The sequence below is a fragment of the Mobula birostris genome, chromosome 22 (assembly GCF_030028105.1).
Source record: "Mobula birostris isolate sMobBir1 chromosome 22, sMobBir1.hap1, whole genome shotgun sequence".
NCBI lineage: Eukaryota > Metazoa > Chordata > Chondrichthyes > Myliobatiformes > Myliobatidae > Mobula > Mobula birostris.
In genome coordinates, this window is record NC_092391.1 from 52,317,953 (window position 1) to 52,333,036 (window position 15,084).

The window sequence follows — 15,084 nt, forward strand, 5'->3', positions numbered from 1 at the left end:
GGGACTTTGCTACTGCCACAATACAAGATTTCACAACATGTTAGTGATAATAAACCTGAATCTGTTTCTAATTGGAGAAGAGCCAGTCATTCTAGAGCTATTAATTTTCAGGTTGAAGCAGCATTATTCTGATTTCTGAATGAGATGTGTGAACACAACAGTAGAATGTTTTTTGCAGGTTGAATGAATTTTAAGAATCTCAGCTTTTCATCTCAGGACTATCATATTATCAAAGTATTTTGTTTTGTTTAGTAATACAGCATAGAACAGGGCCTTCCAGCTCTTTGAGCTGCGAAACCCAGCAACCCAATTATTTAACACTAGCCTAATCATGGGCCAGTGGGCTCGTGGCCAAGTGGTTAAGGCATTCAAATAGCGACCTAAAGGTCACGAGTTCGAGCCCCAGCCGAGGCAACATGTTGTGTCCCTGAGCAAGGCATTTAATCACACATTGCTCTGCGACGACACTGGTGCCAAGCTGTATGGGTCCTTGCCCTTCCCTTGGACAACATCGGTGTCGTGGAGAGGGGAGACTTGCAGCATGGGCAGCTGCTGGTCTTCCATACAACCTTGCCCAGGCCTGCGCCCTGGAGAGTGAAGACTTTCCAGGCGCAGATCCATGGTCTCGCAAGACTAACGGATGCCTTATAATCATGAGCTAATTTTTAATCACCAGTTACCCTACCTGGTATGTCTTTGGACTGTGAAAGGACCCAGAGAAAGCCCACACATTTCACAAGGAGAGCGTGCAGCCTCCTGACAGATAACATCAGAACTGAACTCCAAATTCTGTCCCCTAGCTGTTCGAGCATCACGGTAACTGCTTCGTTACCATGGCGCCCAATATCAAGACTGTAGATCTGAACAGAATTCCACCTTGGGCCTATATGTACCTCAAAAGATATGATCAGTCACTATTATGAGCGGTGCATGACCATATCTGTTCAGACTAGAGGCCATCAACAAGTCCCCACCATCATTGCCAGTGGCAGTGATGATAAAGACATAAAGACTTGGGTATTTACTGAAACCCATCACCCCTTCTGGGGCATAGGTCTCTGACAGTAGCTCACCAGAGTCCTCTGTCCTGGGTCGGTCTTTCATGTTGACCCCAGGAGGAGCCCATCTTCTTGGTGTATCCGGGGATGAGGTCTTCGGAGCTACTATTGGTGTTTCTGTATCGCTGTTTTTTTATGCGAGGGGGTTTCTTGCCCCATGTTCACCCCTCCTTTCGCAGCTGGGCTTGGGCCATCACTGGCAAAGCTTCTCTAGCTAGAGCCACAAAACATTTAGATTAGATTATGAGAACACTCAGTCCTCTTTTATTGTCATTTAGAAATGCATACATGCATTAAGAAATGATAACAGTGTTTCTCTGGAGTGATATCACAGAAAAACAGGACAAACCAAAGACTAACACTGACTGAACCACATAATTATAACATATAGTTACAGCAGTGCAAAGCAATACCATAATTTGATAAAGAACAGACCATGGGCACAGTAAAAAAAAAGTCTCAAAGTCCTCGAGTCGATCGACTCCAGAGTCCCCGATAGTAGGCGGCAAAAGGGAGAAACTCCCTGCCATAAACCTCCAGGCACCGTCAACTTGCCGATGCCTTGGAAGCAGCCGACACTGAGTCCATCTGTCCGAAAACTTTGAGCCTCTGAACAGCCCCTCCGATACAGCCTCCCGAGCGCCTTCGACCTGGCCCCGGCCACTGAAACAATGCAAAGCCGAGGATTCGCGGCCTTCTGCTCTGGAGGTTCTGGTTACCGCACAGTAGCAGCGGCAGCGAAGCGGACATTTCCGAAGTTTCTCCGTACTCTCATGTCTGTCTTCATCAAATCAGAATCGTGCACAGTCCCCTACTTGACAGATTACAGATATCATCACCGAAGAGGCCGCACGCGCTGCCATCGCGCCGCTATCTTCTTCTCCTCCTAACATTTGAGTGAAGAAATTCCTACCCTTCTTGAGTAACTCCTTTTCTGAAACTGTGCCCCATGTTTCTAAATACGCCCATTAATTCTCTGTATCTACACCATCAATCACTGTAAAATCGTGTATGTTTCAATATGATCACCTCTCATCTTTTTCTACTTCAATGAGTCAAAACTGCTGAGACTCTCTCATTGGCCACTCCATCCCGGGAATCAACCCTGTGAACGTTCACTGCTCCTGCTCCTGTCTCAATATTTTCTTCCTTAAATACTGAGACAAAAGAACCAGTGGGCCTGCACGTAAGGTGAGAAGGGGTAATTTTAAAGGAGATGTGAGAGGCAAGTCTTTTCCACAGAGAGTGGTGGGTTGCTGGAGTGTTGGGGTGGTGGTAGAGGCAGAGACATTTAAATCTTGCATGTGATTTGTAGAGACTTTTAAGAGAAGTTTAGATAGCTGCATGAATGTGAGGAAGATGGAGGGATATGAATAGGAGAAGCTAGTTGGCCATTTGATAACTAATTGGTTCAGCAAAGCACCTTGGACTGAAGGCCCTGTACCTGTGCTGTACTGTTCTGTGTTCCAAAAGTGTCCACAATACTCAGTACATCAGACCTGATCTTGCCTGAACTTTAAAAAGATGAGAACTCTGACATATATATGTGACTGTGGGGGCTGTGTACCCTCTGGTAAGGGATCCATCTCCTGACATGTTCTCCTTCATGTTTCCTGTCAGGCACAAGTTTGTCATATAATGGATTGTCTTCCATTTACCTGTGTAATCATGATGCCAATCCGTACTCAAAAGCAAGCCATGTCATTTTTTGTGTCTGCACTGTTACAAATCTGTTCTACACAGTCGGTCTCTTCACTGTAGTTGCTGCAAGCTGTGTGTTGCACTGGCAACATAATGTACCCTACAGTACGGACAGTGTCTGTGGGAAGGGCAGCTCTGTTTCTGGGCAACAATCATAACTTGTTAACCTGAAACTGTAACAGTTTCTCACTCTCCTCATGTACATTCATGTTCCATTTTAATTTCAGACGTTCTGTATCTACGCTGTGTTCCTTTTCCTTTACACAATGTCCGGCCACCGCTTGCTCAAGATTTAGCAGCTCCTCTCTCATCCTGGATTTCCAGTTCATAAAGGCCGAAGGCAGCAGGAGGGGTGGTGGGGAGAGTGTCAGCTGCAAGTCACCTCCCAAATATCACATCACACAGACTTGCAGATGTACCGTCATTCCTGGAACTGCTAATGCAGAGACACTGAACAACTATTACCTCATAGACTACAGAGTTTTAAAACTCTCCTCCACCCCCTCAGCAGTTAGAAATGAGGATTAAATGTTGGCCCCATACCAATTACTGAAAGGCTGAGATAGAGTGGGTGTGCAGAGGATGTTTCCTATAATTGGGGTGGGGGTCTCAGACCTGAGGACTCAGCCTCAGAGTACAATGAAGTTCCTTCAGAACAGAGAAGAGGAATAATTTCTTTAGTGGAGTGGTAAATCACTGGAATTCATTGCCACAGGCAGCAGTGAAGGCCAAGTAACTGGGTTTATTTAAAGCAAAGGTTGATAGGGTTTTGATTAGTCAGGGCGTCAAAGGTTACAGGGAGAAAGCAGGAGAATGGGGTTGAGAGGGATAGTAATTCAGCCATGGTGGAGTGGCAGAGCAGACTCGGTGGGTCAAATAGCCTAATTCTGCTCCTCTGGTCTTGCTGTTAAGGAATAATTGGCTTTGTAGGATCAAAAATGACACAGCTGAATCTTTGGACAGGGTGACAGTTTCTGCTTTAAATGGGACTGACTGCTGGGCAGACATTTCCAATTGCAGACTGTAGCACAGTTTCCCCTTGTGTGACATTCTGCCCCCTTGGAGAGCTACAGCCACAACGCAAGGTCAGATCTTCACCATGGAGCTCAACTTTAAATGCAACGTTATAACTTTCCACCGGAGAAGCTATTGAATTACTATTTAGAACATACAGTACAGTGCAAAAGTCTTTGTGTGTGTGTATATCAATACACCAATTGCTTAGAATCAAATGACGTTGCCTGGTGTCTCAGGGCTGGATATGTCTGCACCCCCACCACCCTCTCACCTTTGGTACCCCTGCTCTGCCACCTGTCCTGTGGCACTTCACCCTCGCCATTCCTAACATCCTTTTGCTCCCGCCAGATTTACAAATTCGCTCCTTGCTCCATGTTGACAAATACAGTATTGGGCAAAAGTCTTAGGCACCCTAGCTATATATGTGCCTTAGACTTTTACACAGTATTGTAACTGCTGTGACCATTTCAGTGCAAGTTCAGGTGTATTGGAATTACTTGGGCGTTAATGCCTGGGGTTAGAATAAAGGGAAATGGAGATCCATTTGTGACGAATTTTCCAACCCCGAATCCTTCATTTCTTGGAACAATGAAAAAGTTGTAGCTCACATTAGAAACAATAAATTTCCTTCGCATCCCCAACATGCTTCAAAGTCAGACAACGTGTTTATAAAAAGGTTTAAAAAAATGTTTATCAACACCCAGCACAAAACAGTGCAACTCGTTGCTACCGTGAGTTTTGAGGGGGTTTTGTGCTCTTTTAGATTAGATTAGATATTGAGGACACTCAGTCCAATTTCCCCCAGGATCAATGAAGTATGACTATAAAGCTATAAAATTATTGTCATTTAGAAATGCATGCATTAAAATATGATACAATGTTCCTCCGGTATCATATCACAAGGAACAGAGGACGAACCAAGACTAAAACTGACAAAACCACATAATTATAACATATAGTTACAACAGTGCAAAGCAATACGGTAATTTGATAAAGAGCAGACCATGGGCACGGTAACTCTGCTTTTGGAATGTTTGCCCTGTTTGGCATTTCAGGAAAGTGGTACTTACAGAATTTTCTACAAGTTTTTATTAGTGAGTGTGCTTGTGGGTATCTGTTTGTGCTCAGCAAAGATCACATAGTGAATTTTCCCTCCATAATCCTGATATTTCTGGAAAAACAACAAACAGGAGAAAACCTGCAGTCCTGAAGAAGGATCTCAGCCCGAATCACCGACTGTTTATTCATTTGTATGGATGCTGCCTGACCTGAGCCCCTCCAGCTTTCTGTGTGTGTTGCTTTAGTTGTGTATGCTTGCAGTGTAGTGGAAGGGACCAATGTTTTAAATAACAAATTTAATTATGCCTTTTTGTTCTAGGTAAGAAATAACAAGAAGACAGCAATCCTTGTCAAGGAAATTAACAATAAGAAGAGACTATTCATGATGTACAGACCAAACACTGGCAAACAACTCAAACTGGAGAACTATATTGACCTAAAAAAGAAATACAAAAAGGTGAAGGAACTCTTACTAACCAGACTTGGCAACGTGTAGGTCTGCTAGGTGGTATTGAGGTTGCTCCTGAATGACGTCATTTCCATGGGCAGCACAGTTGGAGCTGCCTCATTGTTCCAGGGACACTGGTTCATTCTGTCTGTGGGGCCCCCACCCACTGGTTAGTGTGGACGTGGAGGGCCGAGTGGCCTGTTTACCAAGTGTGTGCTTGGAGGTTCATTGGGAATTGCCCCTGGGGTGGGTGACAGGAGACGGGGGGGGGGGGGGTAAATAGTTGGCCATGAAGGAGAGGTTTCTCTGGGATGTTCTGAGAGCAGCAGAGTCTGAAAGAACAAAGAGTACTACTGTGTAGTGCAGGCCCTTCAGCCCACACTGCTGTCCCGACTGCCGTGAAGGGGCTGGTGTTGATGAACAGTGTTCTTGCCTTAATTGATGCAGAGTGTTTGTCAGTGCCTCCATTATGAAACTAATGGTTTAAACTATAACCTCTTGTGACCCTATCACAGGTATCCTCTGGGGAAGCAGAGTTGCACTGGGTGGAACAGTACAAGTCTTCCGCAGACACGTGTACTCATGCATACTGGTTAGTACAGCCGTTAAAAATGCTTTAATATTTGTACTGTACTGTTACCTGCTAGATGCTTCAGGTTGCCTTGATATCTTTCATCTCTCGTTGCATCCAGTATTTCTACTTCAGCCTTCCTCCTGTTCCAGGTGTTAAAGGTGTAAGTGCTCAATTCCTTGTTGAATTTTCCCTTCTGGATTTGTATCCCCGGTCTCTTGCACCCCCCCCCCGCCCCACTTCCCGTCCCCCACCCATTCTCATGCAATCTGACAGAGCTTGAGCAGATTTGTAAAAAAGAATGGGGAAAATTGCAGTGCCCAGATGTGGAAAGCTGATAGAGACCTATCCACACAGACTCAAGGCTGTAATTGCTGCCAAAAGTGCATCTTCTAAATACTGGCTTAAAAGGGGTGAATACTTATGCAATCAATTATTTTGTGTTTTTGTAATTAATTTAGATCACTTTGTAGGGATCTGTTTTCACTCTCAAAGAATTTTTTTCTGTCGATCAGTGTCAAAAAAGCCAAATTAAATCCACTGTGATTCAGTGTTGTAAAACAATAAAACATGAAAACTTTCAAGAGGGTGGTGAGTTCTTTTTACAGGCACTGTACAATGGATGATGTGGACTCTTGCAGATTGTTTTTAATCCATAATTTGGTTAATTATCCTTCATTAATCCTCAATAGATTTAAGACATCACTCCATCAAATCCTACATTATGTTAATTTGTACACTCTCAAAAACACTGCATATCTAAAGGTATTTGTATGGCACATTTAAATCAAAGGCAGTGTTGGAGTGTCTGCTCTCAGTCTCAAATAGAATGTGATGAATCAGTTCCAAACAATATTTACTCAAAGTCTGGTTCACACTGAGATAGTTCTGTGGAGTCTTTGGCATAAGGACAACGAATATTATCTGGATGTTTTACTGTGACAAGGTGGTGCATAATGTTCAGTGTCTCGGTGGATGTTAGTAGACAGTTGGGCAGTTGAATTACAACAAGGTAAATGTTTAGAGTTTAATGTGTTGCTGCAGTGGATGTGAGCAGCCTCTCTGTCACCTGGTGGAGCAAGGCACAAACATCATGCAGTCATTCCTTCACTCAACGATCGGTGTCTTCTCAAGCTGGCTTGTAGAATTCCCTCTTCAGAAACAAGCTTTGTGCAAGGTTAGAATAATGAGGGAAGCACTCGCTGTATGAGACTCCCAAGATTCATCCTTATCCAAAACAAAGATCATGGTTGTTCCTGTACCAAGACCATTTCCCCACCCAGTTTACATGTACTAGATAAAGGGGTTCCCACTTTAATGGTAAGGTTCTATGGCATAAAATAGTTTTGGAACCCCTGTAATAGATTATAATAGATTTCAAAAATCGTGGTGCGCAGTGGCACTCTGAGACCATAAACATTTCAAAAGTTCAAAGTAAATTTTATCATCAAAGTGCATATATGTCACCATATACAACCCTGAGGTTCATTTTCTTATGGGCATTCACAATAAATACAAAGAAACACAATAGAGTCAAAGTAAGACCACATGCAACAGGACAGATGGACAACCAGTGTGCAAAAGACCACAAACTATGTAAATACAAAAAGAACTAATAAATAAGCAATAAATATTGAGAACGTGAGATGAAGAGGCCTTGAAAGTGAGTTCATAGGTTGTGGGAACAGTTCAGTGATGGGGTGGGACACGGGAACAGAATTAGGCCATTCAGCCCATCAAGACTGCTCCATTATTCCAGCATGGCTGTTCCATTTCCCTCTCAACCCCATTCTCTGCCTTCTCCCCGTAACCCTGATGTCCTGACTAATCAAGAACATATCACCTTAAAATCGTGACCCCAGTATTGGTCATGTCCGCCCGGGAGAAAGAGTTTAATTTCAGGGAAACATTTATTTCTCTTACCTTTAATTTTTATTAGGAGGTTTTTGGGTACAAGTTTTCAAGTTTCAGAGATGTTCTCTTCGTCGTTTTCCTGCTTTAGTGTCGTTCCCCCCCCCCCCCCGCCTGTTTACAAGGGTTGCACTTTTCATCTGCTGCCTGTGACTGCGTAAGAAATGAGAATTATTGTCCAGCCTCCGTATGATGGGTGCTTGGCAGATATCAATCCATCTGATTAATACTGTCACTATTTTATCAGCTTTGTAATTCTGTGTTAGTGGAACGAGGGTTGTGATTGGATTCACACGGTGGGAGGTGGTGTCTGCGAAGGACAGGACTGATGATACTGATGCAGTGTGCGAGCCATCAGGAAATGAGCCAGAGGTGCCTTTGTTTATGGCTTTTCAGCAACGGAGCTGTTGATAGTTTTCCTGCTCTCTGTCCGTAGGCGTGGGAACTGCAAGAAGGTGAGCCTGGGAATGGTTTGTGAGATCGGGCTGCGGTGCCGCACCTACCACGTCCTCTGTGGCTCGGTTCTGAGTGTGTGGACTAAAGTGGAGGGTGTCCTTGCTTCAGTGAGTGGGACCAATGTGAAAATGCAGATTGTGCGATTGAAAACTGAAGATGGGCAAAGGATTGTAGGTGAGTTTGTGCAGTGGGGTTAGCCTCCTGCGAAAAGTGTTACATTATCATTTCTTCATTTAAACCAGGGTTTCCCAGCCTGGGTTCCCACGGAAACCATGGCTAATGGTGTTGGTCCATGGCATAAAACACAGTAAATTGAGAATAACAATAATCATAAGTACTTTATTGATCCCGGGTGGGAAATTATTTCATTACAGCAGCAACATTTAAAAACACTTAGCAATAACAATAAATAATAATAAATATAATGTATGAAATAATAAACAGACTATTGTACTATGATGTGTGTTCTCCTGTCACACAGAGATGAACTTTTGTAAATGCTTATTGCATTTGGTAGGAAAGATTTTCTAACAAAAAAGACAATTGTAAAGGAAATTTTTGGTGGAGAATTAAAATCTCTGAGGTCTCCTGAACCTTGATTTGAAAAGAAACCTTGGTTCAGATAGTGCTTGTTTCCTCGCCGTCCTTCAGGGTAAACGTCAAGGCCCTGGTGCAGAAGGTGTTTATCACTGTGTTCCAAGATAGCAGAGCACGTGCAGAGGTTTGAAGATACTGACATGGTACTCCCTAGATTTAGAGTACATTGAGTGCTGAGTGGGCAGAAATATTCAAAACCATGTCCAATGGGACTGGTTTCCAGCAACAGCAGTGATTTAATGTAACTGTTCTCATTGAAACCTGTTGAATCGTGAAAGGCCTATATAGAGTCGATGTGGAGAGGATATTTCCTATTGTGGGAGAGTCTAGGACCAGAGGGCACAACCTCAAAAAGACGAGGAGGAATCCCTTTAACCAGAGGATGGAGAATCTGTGGAATTCATTGCCACAGACTACTGTGGAGGCCAGGTCACCAGGTGTAATTAAGGTGGACGTTGACAGGTTCTTGATTAATCAGGGCGTGAAAGGTTACGGGGAGAAGGCAGGAAAAAGGGGCTGAGAGGGAAATGGATCAACCATGATGAAATGCCAGCGCAGACGCAGTGTTGCTAAATGGTGAGAAGGCGGGGGAGTGGGACTCAATGGGAGAATGGATCAGCTCATGATAAAATGGTGGAGCAGACTCGATAGGCCGAATGGCTGACTTCTGCTCCTTTGTCGTATGGTCTAAATGGCCTAATTCTGCTCCTGTGTCTTATGGTTTAAGTGACTGTCGTCAGCCCTTTTGCAGAGAAATTTGTTGCTCTCTAAGCAGACAAGCCTCCTCCGTGCTACCTGGAATGATCAACTGTACTTTAGAGCTCTGTTAACACACATCAAAGTTGCTAGTGAGCGCAGCAGGCCAGGCAGCATCTCTAAGAAGAGGTACAGTTGACGTTTCGGGCCGAGACCCTTCGTCAGGACTAACTGAAGGAAGAGCTAGTAAGAGATTTGAAAGTGGGAGGGGGAGATCCAAAATGATAGGAGAAGACAGGAGGGGGAGGGATGAAGCCAAGAGTTGGACAGTTGATTGGCAAAAGGGATATGAGAGGATCATGGGACAGGAGGCCTAGGGAGAAAGAAAAGAGGGAGGGGGGAAAACCCAGAGGATGGGCAAGGGGTATAGTCAGAGGGACAGAGGGAGAAAAAGGAGAGAGAGAGAAAGAATGTGTGTATATAAATAAATAACGGATGGGGTACGAGGGGTAGGTGACGGGAGGATGTGCGTGAAATGGGGGAGATGCGTTTGAGAGCAGAATTGATGGTGGAGGAAAGGAAGCCACTTTCCTTAAAAAAAAAAGGACATCTCCCCTGTCCCTCCTTTTTTAAAGAAAGGGGCTTCCCTTCTTCCACCATCAACTCTGCTCTCAAACACATCTCCCCCACTTCACGAACACCTGCTCTCACTGCATCCTCCCACCACTCCACTAGGAATAAGGTTCCCCTTGTCCTCACCTACCACCCCACCAGCCTCCGGGCCCAACATATTATTCTCCGTAACTTCCGCCACCTCCAACAGGATCCCACCACTAAGCACATCTTTCCCTCCCCCACCCTCTGCTTTCTGCAGGGATCGCTCCCTACGCGACTCCCCTGTCCATTCGTCCCCCCCATCCCTCCCCACGGATCTCCCTCCTGGCACTTATCCTTGTAAGCGGAACAAGTGCTACACATGCCCTTACACTTCCTCCCTTAGGGCCCCAGACAGTCCTTCCAGGTGAGGCAGCACTTCACCTTTGAGTCGGCTGGGGTGATATACTGTGTCCAGTGCTCCCGATGTGGCCTTCTATATATTGGCGAGACCCGACGCGGACTGGGAGATCGTTTTACTGAACACCTACGCTCTGTCCGTCAGAGAAAGCAGAATCTCCCAGTGGCCACACATTTTAATTCCGCATCCCATTCCCATTCTGATATGTCTATCCACGGCCTCCTCTACTGTAAAGATGAAGCCGCACTCAGGTTGGAGGAACAACACCTTATATTCTGTCTGGGTAGCCTCCAACCTGATGGCATGAGCATTGACTTCTCTAACTTCTGCTAATGCCCCACCTCCCCCTGGTACCCCATCCCTTATTTATTTATATACACACATTCTCTCTCTCTCTCTCTCTCTCTCTCTCCCCCTTTCCCCCTTCCCCCTTTCCCCCTTTCCCCCTTTCCCCCTTTCCCCCTTTCCCCCTTTCCCCCTTTCCCCCTTTCCCCCTTTCCCCCTTTCCCCCTTTCCCCCTTTCCCCCTCTGAATATACCCCTTGCCCATCCTCTGGGTTCCCCCCCACTCCTTGTCTTTCTTCCCGGACCTCCTGTCCCATGATCCTCTCGTATCCCTTTTGCCAATCACCTGTCCAGCTCTTGGCTCCATCCCTCCCCCTCCTGTCTTCTCCTATCATTTTGGATCTCCCCCTCCCCCTCCCACTTTCAAATCTCTTACTCACTCTTTCTTCAGTTAGTCCTGATGAAGGGTCTCGGCCTGAAACGTCGACTGTACCTCTTCCTACAGATGCTGCTTGGCCTGCTGTGTTCATCAGCAACTTTGATGTGTGTTGCTTGAATTTCCAGCATCTGCAGAATTCCTTGTGTTTTAGAGCTCTGGTGCCTGGCTCTGGTTACCCCAGTCGGGAAGAGACATCATCCCTGCATTTACAATGTCGGTCCCTATAAGTAAGTTCAGTGAAATCACTCCTCAGTGACATGAAGCGTACCAGTCTCATCAGCTGCCCTGGTTCGCGAAGCAGTTGCATTTTGCTGGCATTGCTGAGGATCTGCTTTGGCTGGCTGAGGTTTGACCTTGGTCTGTAGAAGCAACATGTTAATACACTGAGAGGATGGGTTTCAAACCAGTGTTCAAATCTTGCAGCTCAGTGTACGTTGTTGGCTTTCTTCCTCTCGTGTAAAGGGAGATTCCTCCTCATTGACCAGTTACTGACCGGTGAGGGACACTCCTGCTTCAGGTCTGTGGCCCACGAGATCAATCTACATCTGTCTCTAGTGTTCATGCTTGGGCGGTGAGCTTTCTTTGGTGAAATGACTACAAAACTGGACACAAGGCTTAAGCACAGTTCCATAAAACCCTGGTTAGACCACACTTGGAGTATCATGATCAGCCCTGGTCGTCTCACTGAATGTGGAAGCTTTAGAGAGGGTGCGGGGTGCTGCCTGAATTAGAGAGCATGTCTTGTGAGGATAGGTCAATGAGCTAGAGCTTTTCTCTTTGTAGGATGAGGGATGACTTGACAGAGGTGCATAAGATGACGAGAGGTGGAGACAGAGTGGACAGTAGAAGCTCGGCTTATACCAGACGGCATGATCGGATGGAAGTGTGGGGGATGTCAGAGCTAGGGTTTTATACAGAGTGGTGAGTGCATGGAATGCCCTACCAGAGGTCGTGGCACACAGAGACATTAAGGACATTTAGGAGACTTCTTGATGGGCACATGGGTGATAGAAACATGGAGGGCCATGTGGATTGATCTTTCTTACTTACTGGGCCCTTAGCTTCCACGAGGCATAGGCCATCAGTGACCTCCCATTTGGAGTTCTTCATCGCTTCTGCAATCCATTGCATCCCACTGTACAGGAGATTGGCTTATACAGCTTCACCAGAGCCCTGTTGGCTGGTCTTACCTGATTCCACCTCTCACGACAGGGACGTAGGGTTGACTTGGAAAGGCTAGATTGATCGTGGGATTGAAAGGTCAGCACAACATCATGGGCTGAACGGGTTTGTAGTATAAGAGGAGAAAATCTGCAGGTGCTGGAAATGTAAGCAACGCACACAAAATACTGGAGAAACTCAGCAGGCCAGGCGGCATCTGTGGAAAAGAGTAAACAGTCGACTTTTTGGGCCAAGTCCCTTCATTAGACCAGTCCTGATTATGCGTTTAATTGCATTACGGTGGTGACGTAGACAACTAAGCTGGAAGTGTTTTGTTGATGGTTTCTATTTGTACTCGGTGTCTGAGGCTTCTCATTCAAGCGTCCAACAATAATCAACCGGCGGTGATGGATTCCAGTTGCCCTGGTATCTTTTCTCCATGACCACAGTGTCCTGGTGAAATCTTTCACCATGCTCGTCACTGACAGCGCCCAGATTGGCAGGGATGAAGTCTAAATGGGAATGCAGAAAATAAATCTTTCGTGACATGTTGCACTTCATGGTTTTGTATGCTTGAAGCATGTTGTCAACCAGCTGCACGTAGTTTAAAGTTCTGCAGTTGTCTTGAAAATTTTCACCAACATCATTGAATGCATTCCCAGCAACTTTCTCCAGTTCCACTAGAAGTTTTTCGAATTGCCTGTTTGATTTGTGGACCAACAAAAATGCCTTCCTTAATCTTGGTGTCAGTTATTCTGACTTGAATTATGAATTGAAATAACAAATATAGGCAATTTTTTTAATGGTGTGTGATAGGGAAATTTCATAGTGATTTTCATGATCAGCAACCCAAAGTCCATAAGATACTCCCAAAAATATTCAGGAAGCAAAATCTTTGTTGCCCAGTGTACCCTTCACCAGGTCTGCACAAACGTTCGGAGAAGGTGCATCTGCTTCAGTGTTTTAACTTAAAAATCAGTCAGTGGGTGTTTGGGTGTGGAGCACATAGAACGTGAAGCTCTGGTTTCCAACCGTTTAACACTGATTTTGTCATCTCTGCAGGTTTGATCATTCCTCAGAACTGTGTCTCACCACTGGTGAACATTCTGTCAACGTCTGACCAGTCGCAACAGCTGGCACTGCAGCAGCAGCAGATGTGGCAGCAGCTTCACCCCCAGAGCCTGAGCCACCTGAGTAACACATAGTCTCGGCCACCGGCACTGGGCCTGACCACACTCGCACTGTCACTGACAGTCCTGCACCACGTCACCGTCACTGTTTCCAGGAATTCAGGGTCGCGCTCCAAAGAGGTTCCTCGATTAGTGATGTATTGATGAACTCTGGAAATGCCTGTAATTAAATCAGAAATGGGTTCTGATTAATCAATGGGTGACCGTCAAAGGCCTACACATAGGGACATTTTCACTCGTTTTATTCTCTCCCCCCACCTCCCCCTGCCCCCCAGTCTGTGTCAGCACTTTGTTCTCCTCTGACACCAGCTGCCACCATTGTCCACCTTCATTTCAGCGATGGAAGGGAGTTGGCAGATTTCCTGCGCTCCCAATATTTCACCATCAGTCCTGTAGCATCAGTGAGGACATCCTGCAGCTCGTTACAAGTGGGGGCTGGAGCCTACGCGACTTTGAATGTTTCCAGCTTCGTGGAATTGCAATCCAGTAATTTGTGTGATTCTGGTCTGGGTTTGTTGGCCCTGAAGTCTTAAAAGTGAACAAACATTCAGGGTTCAATTATCATGTTACATCCTTGGAGCAGGATGTAAATACAAAGCAAAAAAAAAATCCCAGCCTATTTAAAAAGAAAGATGGAGTATAATTGAAGATTTCTGATGGGAGGTGGGTTCTAATTGCTTTATATAAAGTTCTTTTGAAGATGTTGATATGCTTCCTTTCTCCAATCTGTAATTTCTGGGTAACTAAAAAATGTATGTTCTGTATTTCAGTGTTTAATGGCACAATCTTAAATTATCTGCTGATTTTTTTTATATATATTAAAATTCTCCGAACCACTTCAGCTCCATATTTAATCACTCCCCGACTATTGGTTACTTGCTTGCTACCCAAATCTTTAGTTTAGAATACATACTTCAACATTCTGCAGGAGAAACTTGATGAGTGAATCACAGTGCGACGATACAGATGACGGTCATCTCAGGTGTGGGAGCATGGTGGCTGTGGGAGCTTTACCCACTGCCAATCAGGAGAAGTATTGAAGTAAAGGATGTCCATCTTGTCCTGCACACATTCTACATACTGGTGAATCCAACTGCTTAGTCGGGGGGTGTCAAATGTATGAGGGGAGCCTTTGGAGACAACTGCACTGTGTGCGGTGACCTTGTGCTGTTCACAGTTCTAACGCTGTTAACTATTTAACAGAGTGTCTATATTACTTCAGTTAGCAAACCTGTACTGTACAAATGTGTATAGTCTCGGCTACAATACCAATTCTTTGTTTTGACTATAAATAGTTTCGTGAACCTTTATCAGAAGAGAGAAGGAAGTTTTGCCATGTCATACGGGCTCAAGTTGCACTACTGATGATACTCGATTGTTTATAATTGTATATTTAAGTTTAGAATTGTCAACAATAAGTTACTGCGAGACCCGGGACTCTTGCAGAAAGCTGTTAATAAATCATATTGTATTAATGGAAA

At 45.0% G+C, this 15,084-nt stretch overlaps 1 protein-coding gene across 1 annotated transcript in view; it reads left to right on the forward strand.

Annotated features, from left to right (window-relative positions):
- Positions 1–15,084, forward strand: part of sbno1 (strawberry notch homolog 1 (Drosophila)) — a 145,292-nt gene extending 130,208 nt beyond the window's left edge. The window contains exons 28-31 of the mRNA XM_072240752.1: positions 5,155–5,292; positions 5,799–5,875; positions 8,202–8,395; positions 13,476–15,084. Coding sequence (XP_072096853.1) covers positions 5,155–5,292; positions 5,799–5,875; positions 8,202–8,395; positions 13,476–13,618 — 552 coding nt within the window. The 3' untranslated portion in view covers positions 13,619–15,084. The remainder of the gene's footprint in view (positions 1–5,154; positions 5,293–5,798; positions 5,876–8,201; positions 8,396–13,475) is intronic.